Source organism: Pseudorasbora parva, chromosome 3 (assembly GCF_024679245.1).
Source record: "Pseudorasbora parva isolate DD20220531a chromosome 3, ASM2467924v1, whole genome shotgun sequence".
Lineage (NCBI taxonomy): Eukaryota > Metazoa > Chordata > Actinopteri > Cypriniformes > Gobionidae > Pseudorasbora > Pseudorasbora parva.
Genome location: NC_090174.1, coordinates 15,893,556 through 15,913,932, shown reverse-complemented (window position 1 = coordinate 15,913,932; position 20,377 = coordinate 15,893,556). Strand labels below are relative to the sequence as shown.

Below are 20,377 nucleotides of genomic sequence, written 5' to 3'. Positions count from 1 at the left end.
AATATAGTGAAAAATTACTTAAGGGGTTAGTACACCCAAAAATGACAATTATTCCATAATTTACTCAAGCAGTGTTGGGTTTAACTAGTTACTAAGTAATTAGTTACTGTAATTTAATTACTTTCCCTTGAAAAAGTAAAGTGAGTGATTACTTTTCCCCCCGTAATTTAATTAGTTACTTCTGATGTAATTTCATTAAATACTACAGGTGCTGGTCATATAATTAGAATATCATCAAAAAGTTTATTTATTTCACTAATTCCATTCAAAAGGTAAAACTTGTATATTATATTCATTCATTACACACAGACTGATATATTTAAAATGTATATTTCTTTTGATTTTAATGATTATATCTGAAAACTAAGGAAAATCCCAAATTCAGTATCAACGTCAATATTAGCTGTGTCTCATTTCATTCAATTTCGAAGGCTGCGTCCTCCGGAGGACACGTCCTGTGTAGGATGCAGTATACGGAGTGTCCTCAATCAGAATTAAACGAGACGTCCTTCGTAGGACACTGGCAGGAAGTATCACGTTGCTATGCCAACACGTTCAACCTCGCTGCGCTCTCACGCCAGTTATATGAATGAAAATTATTTATTACTTGAAAATGACTATGAAATGTTTCTTGTCTTGACAGCAATACTGTCCTATACGTTTAAAAAAAGTACTAAACAGTTGTAATCCTGTTTACCACAACTATCTGTTTGAGGTAATAGAACTTAAAAAACAAAAACAAGCTTACACTACTCACATTTAAACACCACATATACGCTTGCATGTATATCTGACGGTGGTGCCGTTTTTTCATATAATATTTATTTTTTAAAGACGGTTTAACGCCGACGCAAAGAATTGTGGGTTATCTCCAGCCGTGAAGGATACACCTCATGCACACTCCGAATTCCTATAAAAGAAGGACACATTCGAAGGTTGCATTTGGAGTGTCCTTCTCACTTTTTTGAAATGAGACGGCCTTATGACGTATGCAGCCTTCAAATGCGACCTCCGGAGGACGCGGCCTTCTGAAATGAGACACAGCTATTGAAGAAACCATGGTGCCACACTCTAATCAGCTAATTAACTCAAAACACCTGCAAAGGCCGTTAAATGGTCTCTCAGTCTAGTTCTGTAGGCTACACAATCATTGGGAAGATTGCTGACTTGACAGTTGTCCAAAAGACGACCAGTGACACCTTACACAAGGAGGGCAAGACACAAAAGGTCATTGCAAAAGAGGCTGGCTGTGTACAGAGCTCTGTGTCCAAGCACATTAATAGAGAGGCAAAGGGAAGGAAAATATGTGGTAGAAAAAAAGTGTACAAGCAATAGGAATAACTGCACCCTGGAGATGATTGTGAAACAAAACCCATTAAAAAAAATTAAAAAAAGAGAGAGTGGACTGCAGCTGGAGTGAGTGCTTCAAAAACCACTAAGCACAGACATATGCAAGACATGGGTTTCAGCTGTCGCATTCCTTGTGTCAAGCCACTCTTAAAAATCAGACAGCGTCATAAGTGTCTCACCTGGGCTGAAGACAAAAAGGACTAGACTGTTGCTGAATGGTCCAAAGTTATGTTCTCTAATGAAAGTAAAATTTGCATTTCCTTTGGAAATCAGGGTCCCAGAGTCTGGAGGAAGAGAGCAGAGGCACACAATCCGCATTGCTTGAGGTGCAGTGTAAAGTTTCCTCAGTCAATGATGGTTTGGGGTGCCATGTCATCTGCTGGTGTTGGTCCAGTGTGTTTTCTGAGGTCCAAGGTCAACGCAGCCGTATACCAGGAATTTTAGAGCACTTCATGCTTCCTGCTGCTAACCAACTTTATGGAGATGCAGATTTCATTTTCCAACAGGACTTGGCACCTGCACACTAGGGTTGGGCATCGAGAACCGGTTTCAACTTGGAACCGTTTAAAAAATAACGATTCCATTGGAATCGTTTAGAAAATTTGTTTCCGGTTCCGATCATCGGTTCCAAACGCGCAAGTTTTGGTTTCCATGGCCACCTGATTTCCGGTGCTTGCGCGCCCGCTTGTTCTTTTAGCCATGGAAGCCCGGTAAACGGCGCTCTGAAGTGTGGATTTATTTCACTTTTAAAAAGCCTGGGTCGGCACAGTGCAACTAGTGTTGTCAAAAATATCGATACTGAAATTTCTGAAAAGATACGATAGTCTGCTCAGTTTCTACAGTGTCGATCCCAGCTGCGCCCTCCTCTCCTCTCCTTCTCTGACCGACAGCGAGTTGACGCGCAGCCGCATATTCTTACTCAGCCCGGTTAACCCTCTGAACACGACGGACGCGTGTTCTGCTGGACTTTTCCTTACGACAGCGTGTTAGTGTTAGTGTGTGTGATCGGTCTGTTTTTCGCACGGGATTGCACATAATTCTACAAATCCCTCAGATTTCAAGCTCACATCTGAAGCGCACACACACACATACCGTAATAAAGCCCCCTCTGACATACAAGTGCAAATATTTGCTTCTTTTTCCAGCTTATTATTGGTCAAATACAATCAACCAAATTCTCAGTGCACATTTTAAAGAGTATTCATGTAAACACAGTCATAAACAATTCAGGAAGAAATGAAGAATGAGTAACAGGAACAGTGTTCAGGATCCATGAGAGCGGCAGTTCTTAAAGGGGCAGCAGTCATTTGTTTTTCAAACTACAAAAAGACAAACGATTACACTGCTCTTGACCGATCAACTTGTGTAACTTACTTTAATGGTTTCATATGAAACTGGATGTTTTTTGCAAAAAATTTAATAATGTTATTTTAAATTTAATTAGCCACTTTGTGTTTTTTAATTCAGTTTCTTACCTGAATGTTAGACCTACCTGAAAAAATAAAGCAGTCTATTTCATTTATATATTTTATTCTATTTTATTTATTTGTGCTATTTTTTGTAATATGTTTATTTGTTCTTATTTAATTACGGTTTATTCGTCTTTTTAAATTCAATTTACCATTCGAAATCAAGCTTACTTGTGCTGTGTGTAAGCTATTGCAACACAATTACCCCGTTGTAAAAAATACATTGATTTAGCAAATATTTGTAAGAGAATTTTAATAGTTATTGATCAATGTTTATATAGGAGAAAAAGCTTAAAAACTTTATCATATAACGTGATCTCTTCAGGAGAACCTTTTGATTGCCTAGACTTTCAAAAGACAGACAAAAAAAATAATTATATAAAAAATATCTAATTGACAGTATATGCAGCGTTTTCCCCCCGTGGTATTGAAAATAGTATTGAATATCGATGTGACATGTTTTGACTCCACCCCTCAAAGAATCGGAATCGAGAATCGAAAAGAACCGGAATCGAAAGTAAGAATCGGAATCGCAATCAGAATCGCTCAAATCAAAACGATGCCCAACCCTAACTGCACACAGTGCTAAAGCAACCAGTACCTGGCTTAAGGACCATGGTATCCCTGTTCTTAACTGGCCAGCAAACTCACCTGACCGAAAACCCATAGAAAATCTATCGAGTATTGTGAAGAGGAAGATGCGTTATGCCAGACCCAACAATGCAGAAAAGCTGAAGGCCACTATCAGAGCAACCTGGGCTCTCATAACACCTGAGCAGTGCCACAGACTGATTGACTCCATGCCATGCCGCATTGCTGCAGTAATTCAGGCAAAAGGAGCCGCAACTGAGTATTGAGTGCGATACATGCTTATGTACAGGTCCTTCTCAAAAAATGTGCATATAAAGTTCATTATTTTCCATAATGTAATGATACAAATTAAACTTTCATATATTTTAGATTCATTGCACACCAACTGAAATATTTCAGGTCTTTTATTGTTTTAAAATACAGCTCATGAAAACCCAAAATTCCCAATCTCAAAAAATTAGCATATTTCATCCGACCAATAAAAGAAAAGTGTTTTTAATACAAAAAAAGTCAAACTTCAAATAATTATGTTCAGTTATGCACTCATTACTTGGTCGGGAATCCTTTTGCAGAAATGACTGCTTCAATGCGGCGTGGCATGGAGGCAATCAGCCTGTGGCACTGCTGAGGTGTTATGGAGGCCCAGGATGCTTTGATAGCGGCCTTAAGCTCATCCAGAGTGTTGGGTCTTGCGTCTCTCAACTTTCTCTTCACAATATCCCACAGATTCTCTATGGGGTTCAGGTCAGGAGAGTTGGCAGGCCAATTGAGCACAGTAATACCATGGTCAGTAAACCATTCACCAGTGGTTTTGGCACTATGAGCAGGTGCCAGGTCGTGCTGAAAAACCAAATCTTCATCTCCATAAAGCTTTTCAGCAGATGGAAGCATGAAGTGCTCCAAAATCTCCTGATAGCTAGCTGCATTGACCCTGCCCTTGATAAAACACAGTGGACCAACACCATCAGCTGACATGGCACCCCTGACCATCACTGACTGTGGGTACTGGACTTCAGGCATTTTGGCATTTCCTTCTCCCCAGTCTTCCTCCAGACTCTGGCACCTTGATTTCCGAATGACATGCAAAATTTGCTTTCATCCGAAAAAAGTACTTTGGACCACTGAGCAACAGTCCAGTGCTGCTTCTCTGTAGCCCAAAAGTGGCTTGACCTGGGGAATGCGGCACCTGTAGCTCATTTCCTGCACACTCCTGTGCACGGTGGCTCTGGATGTTTCTACTCCAGACTCAGTCCATTGCTTCCGCAGGTCCACCAAGGTCTGGAATCGGTCTTTCTCCACAATCTTCCTCAGGGTCCGGTCACCTCTTCTCGTTGTGCAGCGTTTTTTGCCACACTTTTTCCTTCCCACAGCCTTCCACTGAGGTGCCTTAATACAGCACTCTGGGAACAGCCTATTCGTTCAGAAATTTCTTTCTGTGTCTTACCCTCTCGCTTGAGGGTGTCAATGATCGCCTTCTGGACAGCAGTCAGGTCGGCAGTCTTACCCATGATTGCGGTTTTGAGTAATAAACCAGGCTGGGAGTTTTTAAAAGCCTCAGGAAACTTTTCCAGGTGTTTAGAGTTAATTAGTTGATTCAGATGATTAGGTCAATAGCTCGTGCAGAGAACCTTTTCATGATATGCTAATTTTTTGAGATAGGAATTTTGGGTTTTCATGAGCTGTATGCCAAAACATCAGTATTAAAACAATAAAAGACCTGAAATATTTCAGTCGGTGTGCAATGAATCTAAAATATATGAAAGTTTAATTTGTATCATTACATTATGGAAAATAATGAACTTTTATCACAATATGCAATTTTTTTTGAGAAGGACCTGTATTTCATGATTTTTAAAGATGGTCTTAAGTAATATTCTAATTTTCTGAGATACTGAATTTGGTATTTTACTTAGTTGTCAGTTATGACCATCAAAATTAAAAGTAGTACACATTTGAAATATATCAGTCTGTGTGAATATATGAATGAATATAATGTACAAGTTTCACTTTTTGAATGGAATTAGTGAAATTAATTAACTTTTTGATGATATTCTAATTATATATGACCAGCACCTGTATATGTTAAACTGGTACTGTTTGGACTGTAGAGCAATTATATATAATACAATAGTGGAATTAACATCACAATTTAAAGTCTAACTTTACCTAGAAGAGTAATTTGTACAGTAAATCTAATTACACTATTGAAGATATAATTAGTAACTAGTAATTCATTACTAATCATTCATTAGCCAAACCTAATTTTAGGAACGCAATTTAAAAAAAAAATCCATGCTCTTCCAAGCTTTATAATGGAAGAAAATATATATATTTATAACTTCATATAAACTATAACCATTGGCTTCCAGTAATAGCTGTTCACAAGTCTAGTTCCTGCTGAAGATTGACCTTACCCATGGTGGCTAAAATATTGGAAAATATTAGAGGATTTTAATATAAGAGAAGAGGAGCTTGAGTTTGTTGCCCAGCTCTATTTTTCTGAACCATAAGAGGCGTCTACTCTCACCTAGATTAATGCTACTCCTACATCATTTTATTTTGCCATTACAGTCACTAGAAGTGTTACTGGAAGCCCGTTACTGGAAGCCTTATAATGTTATATGTATATTTTTCTTACAAAAATGCATCGCTTCAACTCAGAAGACCTTTATTAACCCACTAGCGCCTTATGGATTACCTTTATGATGGATGTGCTTTTTTGGGCTTCAAAATCTAAGGTACCATTCACTCCCATTTAATGCTTGGAAGAGAGAGGGGTATTTTTTTTAACATAACTCCAATTGTGTTTGGCTGAAAGAAGAAAGTCATATACTTGTAGGATGGTTTGAGGGTAAGTAAATTACAGGATCATTTTCATTTTTGGGTGATCTATCCCTTACAAAATTGCTTAGACAACATGGTCCTGCCAAAAACCACTGCAATCATTAATCAAGCAATCATGGCCTCAACAGATTCAAATAATTAACTTTATCTTTTGTGTCCCCCTTCTCACCTGCTCGACGGAAGGCAGTCATAGCCTCCATAACTGCAGTGCGCAGCTCAAAAGCCCCAGCTTCAGCTCCATGCCACAACATTGCAAATTCGCCTGATACGTTGTACACTGCCAGCGGATGAGTAGGGTGCTGATGGGAGACAGAGAACAGGATGGTATTAAGAATAAAAGAAACACTGGACTCTGGACTTAATTGACATATTTTGTTTTTTGCTTTAAGGTGCAGTAATATTGACAGCAAACGGATGAAATATGCACAGCAGTCCAAATTAAAAATATGGACCTTTTTCACACAAAGTGATGTTGCATTGCCACCCGGGCTCTACATTAACATCCGTCATTTGCGGGTGGATTTCAGCTGGTGAATGTAAAGTCTTATAATCAGAGACATTCAGATTACTTATCGCTGAAACAACAGGGTTTTGTTCAGTGTGCACTCTCACTCACTAAAAACTGCACTCATCATAAACAGCAAAGCAGAAATGTACATGCGATGTGATGTACGTAGGAGATTCATTCATCATACTGTGTTTATGTTCTATTTCAGCAGCGAAAATAGTTTCAAACAAATATAACATAGCACATCTGATGTGACTGGCATAAAGTTGGCTTAAAGGTCCCGTTCTTCGCGTGTTTTCGAAGCTTTGATTATGTTTACAGTGTGCTATATAACATGAGTTCATGTTTCGCATGAAAAAAACACTGTTTTTTCACGCTTCCCGTGTTGTGATTGGACAGCAGCTTAGTGCACTTTGCCCGGAAAGGTCCCGCCTCTTACCATAAAGGGGAGAGGCAAGCGCTGAATGTGCGCTCTTCTCCAAGTGAGAGAGCAACAAGACCACGCCCCCTATTTTGCGTTCTAGTGACGTCATTCCTGCCAGGAAGTGCAGGGGTGTAGTCCAAACCGGCCGTTCGCTGTAGGCTTTGAAAGGGAACTTCTGTTAAATAAAATATCTCGCTTGGCATTGAACTTTGAGCTTTATAATTTTACAGGTATTATTTATGCTCTAACAGCAACATTACACACTAACTAAAGTTTGAAATATGGAATCGCGAAGAACGGGACCTTTAACGCTGGTGGTTCGACATTCGCAAACTTGGGGACGGACTCTAAAATTACATGTATAAGACATTGGTATACGCATTTTTAACTTCAATAGCATTTGAAGAGAATGACTTAATCATAAAACCAAATGTCAAGTGTTAATCTAGGTCTCAGGTATGATGCACCCTTTTAGATTTTTGATATTTAATAAAATAAACTCTGGATATGTATTTAGGCTACTGTATGGGCTCATACACAAAATATGCTAGATTTAAATATGTCATAGCTTATAGAACACTGATGATAATATTTCTTGAGAATACATTATATTTACACCAAAAAATCTTATTTTTTCACACAAGCTAGATTAAGGAGTTTTACACAAAACCTTATCAGAGCTAAATAGGCCTATTTGATGACCTGTCATGTTATATTTATTTCATGTAGACTTGATTTGGGTGTGTACAGTGGTCATTTACATATAGCCAACAACAAACTTTTGGTAAGTGAAAATGCTGAGTGGCTAGTAACTTTGGAAAACCACTAGCCACAGTGGCTGGTGAACTAAAAAGTTAAATGTCAAGCCCTGATTCGCACAGTTATCAACAACGCAAATCTAGAATTTCTTTTTCCCTTTCTATTATATTACCTTGACAGTAAAATGCAGTATGAAAAAAGAATAAGGACCGCTGTGACTGTTTTTTAATTTAACCGTTGAGGAAGTGACGACAAATGTCACATAATTCTCTCTCCTGACGGATGTAATCAATCTCTCTATATATTTTTTCCCTCTTTTGGGAAGTTGTGGAAATGCTATCAAGTTTTAATTTTATTTAATTTTTTATTTGCTAATTATATATGTTGTCTCCCATTCTCTATTATTGAAGTTTACCCAACTATAATGAAGAACCCCAGAAATATGAAAAGGGTCCTATGGAGAGAGTTGTTTTTCTCGCTCTCTCCTGCTGAGATTGGTTGCCAGATTGAGGACAAGCAACAGGAACGAGTGCAATTGACATTAGAATGCTAATTTCGTTTTAAATATGGTTATTTTTCTTTCAAAAACTCATCACTTTACTTCAGAAGACATTTATTAATCCACTGGAGTCGCATGGATTATTTTTATGATGGATGGATGTGCTTTTTGGAGCTTAACGAGGTGTCAGTGACTTTACAGTTATTACCTTATTCTTGACCTCTCTCACAATATCAAGGTATGGTAATCCCGGTTTCACCATCAGCATGTCAGCACCTTCTTTCACATCCCGATCCTAAAAAAAAATGTAAATACAAAAAATACAAAAATAGTTTCCTTATACTTTTACTTCACTTCCAGCAACCCATACAATAGAAACAAACCCCACAGGTCTAGTCAATGTGCCATTGCTTTAATATCAATTTGCTTTTTTTGTCCTGGATTGCTATAGCTGTGCTGTTTAAGTAGTTAAGATAAAGTGACCTTTCAATATATTCCTGTTATAAAAAACATCAATCAGGCATAACATTATGACCCAATTTAGTTTTGTTTTGGCCCTGATCCATCAAGGCATGGACTCCACTAGACCCCTGAGGGTTTGCTGTTGCATCTGGCACCAAGATGTTTGCAGCAGATCCTTTAAGACCTGTAAGTTGCAAGGTAGGCCTCCATGGACTTGTTTTGTTCAGCACATCCGCAGATGCTCAATTGGACTGAGATCTGGTGAATTTGGAGTCAACTGGGGAATTCGAAGTCAATGTTTCAAACTTATTGTTGTGCTCCTCAAACCATTCCTAAACCATTTTTGCTTTGTGGCAGGGTACATTATCCTGCGTAAAGAGGCCACAGCCACCGGCATACATGGTCTGCAACAATGCTTAGGTAGTGGTACGTGTCAAAGTAACATCCACATGGATGTCAGGAGCTAATATTTGCCAGCAGAACATTGCACGAAGTATCACACTGCCTCTGCCGGCTTGCCGTCTTCTCATAGTTCATCCTGGTGCCATGTGTTCCCCAGGTAAGCCACGTACAAAGTATGTGTTCTAACACATCAACTTTGAATGTTCAAAATGTTTGCTTGCTGCCAAATATATCCCACCCACTAACAGGTTCCGTGATAATCAGTGTTATTAAATTCACCTGTCACCGGTCATAATATTATGCTTGATTGATGTATGTAAATACAGGAAACAAAAAGTGTGCTCATCAGGTGATTTCATTGGGTTTTTAAAAGTGACGTTCTCCTACACAAGCCCGCAGTGCTAGTCCTCTGGCACCAGGGGGCAGCTGATAGCACCGTCTGTCTCCAAAAGCAGGTTTAGACTGGGCAGCATCCCTTTAAATGTTAAGTAAGGAACATTTCAGATACATTTTGCAATTTTGGTTTAAAAAGACAAACCCAAAGAATGCATAATTTACAAATAATGCAAACCAATCCGAGTGTTCTCATCTGATAAGAATATATAAAAACTAAGAAGAAAGTTAATAACGGGAATATTGAACACTACCTGAATGGTCCATAGTAGCAGGAGGCAAATTTAGCACTATAGCTCAGCACTGACACCTGAGAAAGGGGAAAGAGCTTGAGTAAGCATCTGCTATATTCTATTTAACTATATTGTATGACACAGAAGCAAGATTTCTCTACCTTGTTGCCAAGATCATTAGCGATTAGTGCTTGCTTAATGGCTGCAATTCTTCCATCCATCATATCTGAAGGGGCGATGATGTGGCAGCCTAAGGGAAGAAAAAGAGTGACCTAATGTGATGATGATGACTTCTATAGACCTATTATTCAAAAATGCAAATATTATGTGTAACTGATTATAATTTAATATAATTTAGGACTAACCCGCTCGAGCATAAGCCAGAGCTACTTCAGCCAATCTCAAACAGCTTGCGGCATTATCCAAGCTGCCATCTTCATGCAGGATTCCTTAAAGGTGCCACAAAATCAAAACAATGGCAATATCACTGTAAAGGGTTCATTTAAAAATACCAGTAAAAAAAAAAAAAAAAACTGCACAGGATTGATAAAAGACAATACTAAAGATGTCTATGATATTAGTTGCCCCACCTTTGTTTAAGATTAAATGAGCGTACAATAATTTAATTAAAACATGCAACATAGGCCCGGTTTCACAGACAGGTTTAGGCCTTAGTTCAATTAAGGCATTTAAGTAGCTTTTATAAACGTACCTTAGAAAAAAGCATTATAGGTGTCCATCTTGGGACAAAAAATGGCACACTGACATATTTTAAGATATTTCAGTGCAAGTTGCTTTTAGCTCAAACATGCATTTTAGTCTGGGACTAGGTTAACTCTGTTGTTTCACTGTTTAATATAACAGTGTTCTTGGGCTTTATACTGACACTTATCAGCATTGAAGCAGCATCCTGCCAAAGCACAGGTGTTTGGTTAAAAATGTCATTGTGAATGAAGGTCAAACAAACTTTTTGACTTAACTTGTAGGGACGCACATGGGCTTTTAGCAGTCTGTTTCTGACGCGTGCTTTGAGTTAAGAGTTACTGACTACACGCTCCAATACATTTGGATATGCCAATCCATTTATTGTCCATTTGGCATTGCAAAACAATTAAATTAATACTTCAAACTTACTAATTTTTTACAATAAAAATATATTTAATATTTAAATAGTATGTGTTCATTTTCCAATATCCATACATACAGTACATAATGTGCTTAAAATCACTTATTACATGGCTCTGTGAAATACTTGATTCTGATTGGTCACTCACGCATTCCAGCGGTATGTTATTTCCAGATAACAAACACTCATACGGGTACTAAGAGTTATTTTGACCGGTATACTTCTATGCTTAACGCTGGCGCCATCTTGTGGCTATATAAATACTTAAACAGCCATGGCTACAATGGAAGACTTCAAGGCGGGTTTCCTTCATAAAGTTTTAAATATGGATATTTTTCTTACACAAACGCATCAATTCGAATCAGAAGGCTCTTTTAACCCATCGGAGCCGTGTGGAGCACGTTATTTGACGGACAGCTGCATTTTTTATGGTCTTCAAAGTTTTTTATGGTCTTCAAAGCAGTTAAAAAAACAGCTACAACTACTGCTTGGATTAACGTTAGCCTGGACTTTTTAAATATAACTCCGATTGTATTTGTCTGAAAGAAGAATGTCATATACACCTACGATAACTTGAGGGTGAGTAAATCATAGGCTTGGTTTCATTTTTGGGTGAACTAACCCTTTTAGCATTCATTTTCAACATTTAGCAGCAATAGATAAAGGCTTAAAGCAGTTTGGAACTGTTTTTCTTCGCGGAAGCTTTGCGTAGGTAAGCGCTAATAAAATATTTAATCTCAAGACATTATTTTGTGTCTAATTTATTTGAGACTAGTAGCCGTGTAATAAGTGGGATAATGTACACCCAGCCGGTTGTTATCGCAGAATAAACCCCTTCAGAGTGATGCAAGACCTGTCGGGGTTTATTCTGCGATAACAACCGGCTGGGTGAACATTATCCCTTACTTAATGTATTGTGCAGTTTTATTTTATTTTTGTATATAATATTTATTAATTGAATAGAATTTTAATCTTCCATCATTTAATAGGATACAATAAAGTAATCTTTATAAATAATGGCACAGCTTATGAATTTGTCTTTTGCTGACATTTTATAGTCACCTTGCAGTATACCATTAAGTTTGGTGAACATCAGTGACACAATGGCAACAGATATATGTTAAAACATAAAAGTGGGTTTATCTTGGAGCTGTTGAAAAATAAAGCCAGCAGACACAACATTAAATACTGTCTACAGAATGTTTTGTTCGTGTGCACGCACTAAAACGCAGACAGTTCAGTTAGTTGGTGAAAGAATGTGAACGTGAAGAACAGCTTGTGTTTCAGTGCATGCGGATGGAATAAAAAGGATGGAATAACATTTCTCTGCCTATTGTCTCTGCATGCTTAAACACTCAATTTACAGCACAACTGCTCCTGGTGGACAACATCGTGAAATGATTTGGCAAGCTTTTCTCGCATTATGCAGTGGATTTAGATGTGACGCACAAATTTAAATGATTTACTTTATGCAGTTAAAAAGTTTCTAAATTTATTTGACATTTTTACTTTTTTTATTTTTGTGTAATTTTTGAGGACTGGTCAGGATACATTTAATAAACATAATGCAACGGGCCATTAAAGAACACAAATGAAGATTTTTAACTCTAACCGTTGCTCGTATGACGCATGTCAATGGGGTCAAATTAGAAGTTAAAAATCTTCATTTGTGTTCTGCTGAAGAAACAAACACACCTACATCTTGGATGCCCTGGGGGTAAGCAGATAAACCTCAAATTTTCATTTTTGGGTGAACTATCCCTTTAAATGTATGGCATGCTCAGATTTAGTCTAGAACTACAAAAACCATGTTCACACTCTGCACTTACTCCTGATATCTCTCAATATGGGGACAAGAGAGCTGTCAGTCAATAAATGGGAAAACAAAGTAACTTGCATTCCTTTTTTGAAAAAGTAATGCATTATTTTACAAGGTACTTACTAGTAAAAGTAATCTGATTATACATAACTTGTATTACCAGCACTGAACATGAAAATAATTTGGCTTAATATTGGCTTGAAATTTGGCATATCACCTTTAAAAAAACAATGAAAACAATCCAAGAATTATGTAAACAGATCCAATACTGAAACTAACCACAGTGGCCATGAGAGGTGTAGGGGCAAATGCACACATCACAGGCCACCACAAGTTCAGGGAATGTGCTCCTCAGTTTCTTCACAGCCAGCACAGCAGGAGTGTCATCTGTGTCTGCACCAGAGCCCCTCTCATCCTGGGACAGGAAATGAAAAGACAAGGAAACAATTTACTCCCTCATAAAATTCTATGACTTAACTTAATGACAGCAATATTACTGAAACCATTTAATTTCTCAGCGACCTTCGCAACATTTGCCGGAACTCCAAAAATCAGCACACACTTCAGACCTTTATCCACAAGGGGACGGAGGAAACCCTCTAGCTTATTAACGCCATATCTGAAATCAACATAATAAACATTACATATCATAAAGATTTCTTTGCTATCTGATAGACAATGCTATCTGCAGTCCTAATCATCACTAGATTTTTATTCTAAGGTCCCATGGCGTGGATTTTTTTATTTTATAATGTTTCTGAGGTGTACTTAAATTGTTAAGTTGATGATACACCGGGCAACTTTTTGAGCAATGTTGCCAGGCAATGTTCCTTGGGCACTTTCCCATTGAGAATGGGCAACAAATTTCTATCTGGATATCCAAAAAGAAATATGTTGCCCATTCTCAACAGGAAAATGCCCACAGCAACATCGCTTGGCAAAATTGCCCAGCAACATTGCTCAAAAAGTTGCCCCATGTATCATCAGCTTTAGTATCATAAAATGTCATACTTTAGAAAATAAAAGGCATTTTTCTTTCCTGATATTAGCCCTCTGGCTTGAATGCTCTGTTTCAAGGGGCGTGTCTGCTGTGAGACTTCAGTGAAAACAACCACTATTGTGGTCCACAGCTAACCAGTTTCAGACATTATAAAGAGAGTGTTCTTTGATCGCTCTCTGTATTCATTTAAATAACAGATTTGTTTTATGCTACTAACAGAAACAATGTGAAGTTGTTCATTTAGTCACTGGCTTGATTCACTGATGCATAAACAGTATTAAACGATTTAGAAAGAAAGTCTGTGTGAACTTGAATGATTAGCTACACATCAGAACTCACTGATCACAGATCAGACAATTTCCAGAGAAAATAAAACTAACCCACTGGTTCTTCTGAGGCTCTGTACATCCAAACACTGAGCAACTGCCATGCTCCGCTCGTTCACAAGCCATGATCTCTCGAGGACAAACAAATATAGTGCTTGCATGGGTGTGTCAAATTCTCTGGGCAGAGGAAAGGGAGGTAACTGTTCCTGGTATGACGTAATAACAGGAAAATTCAAGATCAGCTCGTCTGGGTTCTGATTTTCTCGAAGGCAGAGAAAGACAGCCAGAACTCGGTTTACACCGTTCTAGCCACTTTGGGGACAATATATCAGGCTAGGGGAACTCATATTAATTTTGAAAAACCAGTCATGCCATGGGACCTTTAAGATGTGTTTTAAACAAAATTAAATGTTTCTATGTCTGAGATAACTAGACATCTCACACTGAATAAAACATGCAACATAGGGCCAGTTTCACAGACAGGGCTTAATTTAAGCCAGGATTAGTTCAATTAGGCAATTTAAGTAGCTTTTATAAACGTGCCTTAGAAAAAAAGCATTACAGGTTTGCATCTTGAGACAAAACAATGACAAACTGACATATTTTATGATATTTCAGTGCAAGTTGCTTTTAGCTTAAACATGCATTTTAGTCTGGGACTAGGTTTAAGCCTTTTCTGTAAAACCAGGGGATAATTTTCCATGAGGTCATGTGACAACAACAAATAATACTGTTCATTACTAAATGTTGACTGCTGCCTAATGAGGTTTTTTTCACACACTGTTGTTTTTTTCAAAAAACTAGGATGATAATTTTCCTTTTTTAAGTGCAGTTTAAATTACATGACTATGTAACCAGACTTCACTTTGACTACAACCACCCAGACTTAACGGATCCTTGGGTTATCTTTGTGCTTTGTTGGCTACCTCCACCCTGAATCTTATCTCAGACCAACAGCCCAAGGTTACATGCAAACTCCATCTTTGTAATATCAACCACACACATCTTTTATATATAATATTTGTTGCCCATAGTCCTTCCTTCTAGAGTCTTCCTTCACACTGATGATAACAGTATCATTTTCTAAAACTTGCACCTTGAAACCTCTTTTAAAGTTTGCGTTCTCAGGCCAACAAAATACTGTTGTGATGTAAATGAAAGGCCAGAATGCAGTAAAGGTTTTCTGTTTTCAGTTGAAAACAGTGTTGTGGAAGTGGGACCTAAGTTAATAACTAATGATTTTTACAACTTCAATCAATCCAAAACTTATTTAAGCTGGACTAGATTTGAGGTACAGACAAAACTATCTTTGTTGCATTAATTTACTATTATTACTGTTAAGCTTATTTGAAACAATCTGTATTGTAAAAAGCACTATATAAACGAAGGTGACTTGACTAGTGTCTTTAATACAATTATTATGCAAAATATCACAGGTAACTGAAATGATTAAACATATATTAAGTAATAGTAAAATAGAGAACTATAAATCAACCTCTGAACCCAAACCAGGTACCCCTAGTAGTAACGCCTTAATTCAGGCTAAAATGTACCCATTTTTTTCAGGGTTTTAAATAGTATTAATATTCATCCTTGTCCCAAATTTGTATAACAGGGTAGAGGTCCTGAAACAGACAAACAACACTTTCTGAAGGTTAAAACTTTACACTTAGTTAAAAAACAACACCAACAAAACTATTATATACATTATTCATGTAAAGTAACAGTGTTCTTCCTTTAAATGTATGTAAGATTCATGTTAAAACTCCATTAGTAATACATTAAAATCCTTAATCCAAAGACAATTCAAGAATACTTGTTACTTTGGTAACGGATGAGAAAAAAATAAAAAAGAGTGTTTGACACTGAAGGATGATACCTTGCTTGACCAGGTAGACTTGCAATTGGTTCCACTGCATCAGGACTGTCACTGTTCAAATAATTTGGAGAGAGACATAACTATTTGTCTTCAATTAATCAAATAGTCAATAGTTTCTTTAAACAAGCAACTTTAAACTAAACTTTAACTCCTGAACCTATATACCATCAACAAATAAATATAATGAGGGGAAGACATTACGTAATAAAGATAGGATATATGAGATTATCAGGTCTAAGGTCTGAAGCACAGGTCTGCCAGTATCGGAGAGTGGGGTGGAAGTAACCGCTGTGTAAAATGGAGTCTGCTGGCTGTGTCATCGTCCTGTAGATTTAAATAAAACACTTAGTGACACAAATAGCTGCTCCACATGTGATGTAACCACAAAATTATTAGTCATAGTTACTGCAGAAAAGAAATCCTAATCTAATCATCCTTAAAACTAAAAACAGATGAATAAATTAAATAAATTAACCTGAAAAGGAAGGACATTTTAGATAGTATATTGTTTTAATAATGTTTAAAATAGTCAATTCATAATTTATACACATTTATTATAATATACAGTATAAAAGTTAATATAAATTATAAATAATAAAAATGATGATCAAAATAAAAAAATATTTCAATATATATAAATAAATAAAAATACCATTACAAAAAAAAAAAAAATGCAACTAAATTGTTGAATGGTGATTGGTCATCCTGAGTGGTTGGGAACTTGGGGGTAATTATGTTATTTTGTCCACTGATTTTATGAAAATAAATCTTCTAAATGAATGAGCAATGAGCGATTCTGACACATTCCCACCATACAACTGAAGCAGGCATGCAGAACACTGAGCATACTGGCAGACAAGACACATTTATTCACCTCAAGCAACCGTATTTGAAACAATAAAAATATTATACGATATAGGGTTCATCCATTTTCTATCCAAAACAAACATGACATATACATAGAACACTTAGGTTTCTTGAAGTAACCCATCTGATTGTATTATTGTACCATGTTGCCATGGTATTTATTTCTTGTAAAGTACACTAATAAATTGAACTCATTTCGATTTTAAAGCTGTTAAGCAGAAATCATTCATTATAATGCATACATATTGAATTATAATTTAAGAATACAAATTGCATCATGTCAAATCGTTACTAATTTCTCTATAAATGTTGAAATGTCAATAATTATTAAACAAAAAGTACTTCATGTAAAGAAAAACGGTAACACTTTACAATAAGGTTTCATTAGTTAACATTAGTTAATGTATTAACTAATATGAATGAGCTGTAACGTTACATTTGTTAGTGTATTTGTTAATCTTCGGTAGTTAATAAAAATGCAGCTGTTCACGTTAGTTCATAATGCATTAACTAATGTTAACAAGATTTTAACAAATTAGTACATTTTAAAATTAACATGAACAAAGATTAAAAAACGCTTTAATAGATTCAATTTTACGTCTTTCATGCATAACATTATTGGTTCATGGTAACTAATGTAGTTAACTTGTTAACTAATGAACCTTATTGTCAAGTGTTACCAGAACAACTTTTAAAAGCAGTTCTTACGTTACACACTTGGTCTTATATATCGTACTCGTACACAACAGAGAGGTAGATGTGCACATTTTTGACAGTTTTTTCTAAGCTAATAGTGACTTTCCTTAGTACGGCATAATACTGTATAATGTAAATGTTGCAGAGAATTGAAGCTTTTAAAAGGCATTATAATCCAAGCATTTCATAAACATAAGAAATAATGTGCATATATACAATTGAGATTAACTTACTTTTGTTTAGAATGGGAAACAGTAAATGACCCAGATCTTGCTAACTGAAGTGTTGCTCCCTCCTTGAACCTCAAACGTGTGTTCGTATCTTTCTAAGAGGGAAATGTTGCTATCTGACAACTGTTCCTTAGACGAAACATGTCTTCCTCTATGTGGCGCTTGGTGGCTCATAATGGCACATTCTCCATGTAGCTAGTGCTACAATCAAGTACATTTTGACTTATTGGGGACATTAGTACTATAAAAAGTAAAATCTTGTAAACATATAAATACCAAGCTCTTTTATCTGAGATATAAATGAAAATATGTCCTTCTAAGCTTTACAAAAATTTCTGGAATTCATAATTCAATCACAAACGACTATGATTGATCCATCCTAACCAGCGCGGAAAAAAAGTAACATGTACCACTTGATAGCGATGACCACGTTTTTATTTTAGCTGTGACTTAAATTATGCTTCTTAGATTCCAATCAGTCATTCAAGTAAAAGTGCAGAGTTAAAATATGAAAATATATGCTTATAGTGCGTGCTGACTAGACTGTGGCCTATAAGCCCCGCCCGTTGTATCATCCATCTGTTTTATGGTAGCTTGTCATTCTGGCTCTTACCAGTATTTTTCTGTGATTTCCGGTGATTTCATTAGTCTTACTCATCTCGGCTTCCGTAGAAAATATCCAGTTTCAACGATCGCGCGATATTTCTCGTGGTTCTTATGTGAAATCTCGCGATATTTTCCCGGGCTCCTATTGGAAGGTAAATAGCTCATCTCAGCTAGCTTGCTCATTACAGCTGCTTGTTTGCCGCTGTAATCTCATCCGTTTATTAACGACCATTTAAAAATGTAGCTTATCATTATTTGTTTGCCTTCCACCATCACTGCGAGCGATTTGTGCAAGGTAAAAGGTTTTTTTCTGTATATCATTGGCGCATTTAGTACTCGTCAGCATATGCTAACTGACAGGTCGCTTGTTTATACTTACAAAATATGTTCCGCGAAATGATGGACGTTAATTTACTAATAACATGTTTATCTGTACAGTGTTAACCTAGACCCTAATGTATATTTAGAATACAGAAGCTGTGATGTAGTTAGGATAGATAAATAATCCTTACAGAAGGCTGTGTATATTTAAATGTCATTCATATATAGTCACAGAATAGTCAAACATTCGGACATGGTACCAAATCATGCAAATCCCAAGATAGGCTAATATAATCATAATACACTACAATTTTATACATTCAAATTGCTATTTGACTCCATCTGTATATCGTGGTACCAGTGTTTTCCATAACATATAAACTTGAGTTTATTTTTTGTTTTGTTTATAGTTAAATCTTGATAATTACGTTTTTTTCCTCCTTATTTTTTTCAGGTTTTGACAGATCTATCAAATGAATCAGAAGTCAGAAGGTGGACCTGACCCATCCCAAAAGGAGCATGATGCTGCCAAAATAGTGAAAGGATTTTTCATAGACTTTAACTTTATTTGAATGCTTCTTTTCATTTCCAGTTTGGTTAGTGTTTGACCTTAGTCTCTCAAGTAAACAACGCTCAGTGGTTCGTCATTAATAATGCTGTTCTCTTTGCGAGAGCTGGTGCAATGGCTGGGCTTTGCCACTTTCGAGCTGTTCCTCCACTTGGGCGCGCTGCTGGTCTTCAGCATACTGGTGGCCCTGCACATGGATGTGGACAAGCAGACTCTTGAGATGAGCTGGTGGCTTGTCTTCTCACCCTTGTTCGCTGCTGATGGCCTCAGCACCTACTTCACAGCCATTGTATCCATTCGCCTCTATCAAGAAGGAGAGAAGCGACTGGCAGTGCTGCGCTTGCTGTGGGTGCTGACCGTGCTCAGCCTCAAGCTGGTGTGTGAGGTGCTGCTATGCCAGAAACTGGCTGAACAGGATCATGCACAGGATTTGTGGTTCGGGCTTATTGTTTCCCCACTTTTCATCCTTCTGCAGCTGCTCATGATTCGTGCTTGTCGTGTCAATTAAAGGATAAACAGTATGCATAGATGCCAGTGGACTTATGCGAATGAACTGGACTCCTGCAGGTGTCATTTAAACCAGGAGGAATGAATCGTTGTGAACTGCAAAAGCATTGTGACCTTTTTTTTATGTATTCAACTGAATTTATTGCTGAAGCATGTTAACATGGAATTTTAAACAATGCTTAAAGTAATGTGCAATTTCCTTTTTGATAATTATTATTGTCCTAAGTGCTATGAGAGATTTGGTCTGGATTTTCTCTGAATTCTATCAATATTGCTTCATCTGTGTTATTACCTTTTATTGTTGTTTGTACAATTGTAAATAAACCATCAACATTCAAACACTGTTCTCTTGATCTTCTTACTTTGTTTATGAACATGCCTTGAAGTGACCTAAAATGTGTAGTTTTTTTTAGATAGCTTATGTGTTTGTTTGTTTTTGTTTTGTTTTTTTATGTTTATGTTGGGAAAGTTCAAACCAGAGCTGATGTGTTATTATAA

The 20,377-nt window shown here is 36.9% G+C and overlaps 2 protein-coding genes across 3 annotated transcripts in view; one reads left to right on the top strand and one right to left on the bottom strand.

The window, feature by feature from the left end:
• Positions 1–18,038, bottom strand: part of alad (aminolevulinate dehydratase) — a 19,070-nt gene extending 1,032 nt beyond the window's left edge. The window contains exons 1-11 of the mRNA XM_067437923.1: positions 17,881–18,038; positions 16,286–16,408; positions 16,085–16,135; positions 13,402–13,498; positions 13,159–13,294; positions 10,300–10,383; positions 10,096–10,184; positions 9,956–10,011; positions 9,696–9,783; positions 8,653–8,739; positions 6,424–6,553 (exon numbers count right to left, since the gene is read on the bottom strand). Coding sequence (XP_067294024.1) covers positions 6,424–6,553; positions 8,653–8,739; positions 9,696–9,783; positions 9,956–10,011; positions 10,096–10,184; positions 10,300–10,383; positions 13,159–13,294; positions 13,402–13,498; positions 16,085–16,135; positions 16,286–16,404 — 937 coding nt within the window. The 5' untranslated portion in view covers positions 16,405–16,408; positions 17,881–18,038. The remainder of the gene's footprint in view (positions 1–6,423; positions 6,554–8,652; positions 8,740–9,695; positions 9,784–9,955; positions 10,012–10,095; positions 10,185–10,299; positions 10,384–13,158; positions 13,295–13,401; positions 13,499–16,084; positions 16,136–16,285; positions 16,409–17,880) is intronic.
• A 521-nt stretch (positions 18,039–18,559) lies between these two features.
• tmem203 (transmembrane protein 203) lies at positions 18,560–20,223 on the top strand. 2 transcript variants are annotated; one of them, XM_067439990.1, is made up of 2 exons: positions 18,560–18,635; positions 19,259–20,223. In XM_067439990.1, the coding sequence occupies exon 2, from the start codon at positions 19,458–19,460 to the stop codon at positions 19,878–19,880; it is 423 nt and encodes a 140-aa protein (XP_067296091.1). In that variant the 5' UTR covers positions 18,560–18,635; positions 19,259–19,457; the 3' UTR covers positions 19,881–20,223. The 2 variants fall into 2 exon arrangements, with proteins under 2 accessions (XP_067296091.1, XP_067296090.1); XM_067439989.1 differs by lacking the exon at positions 18,560–18,635 and adding an exon at positions 18,642–18,778.
• The last annotated feature ends 154 nt before the right edge of the window (positions 20,224–20,377 follow it).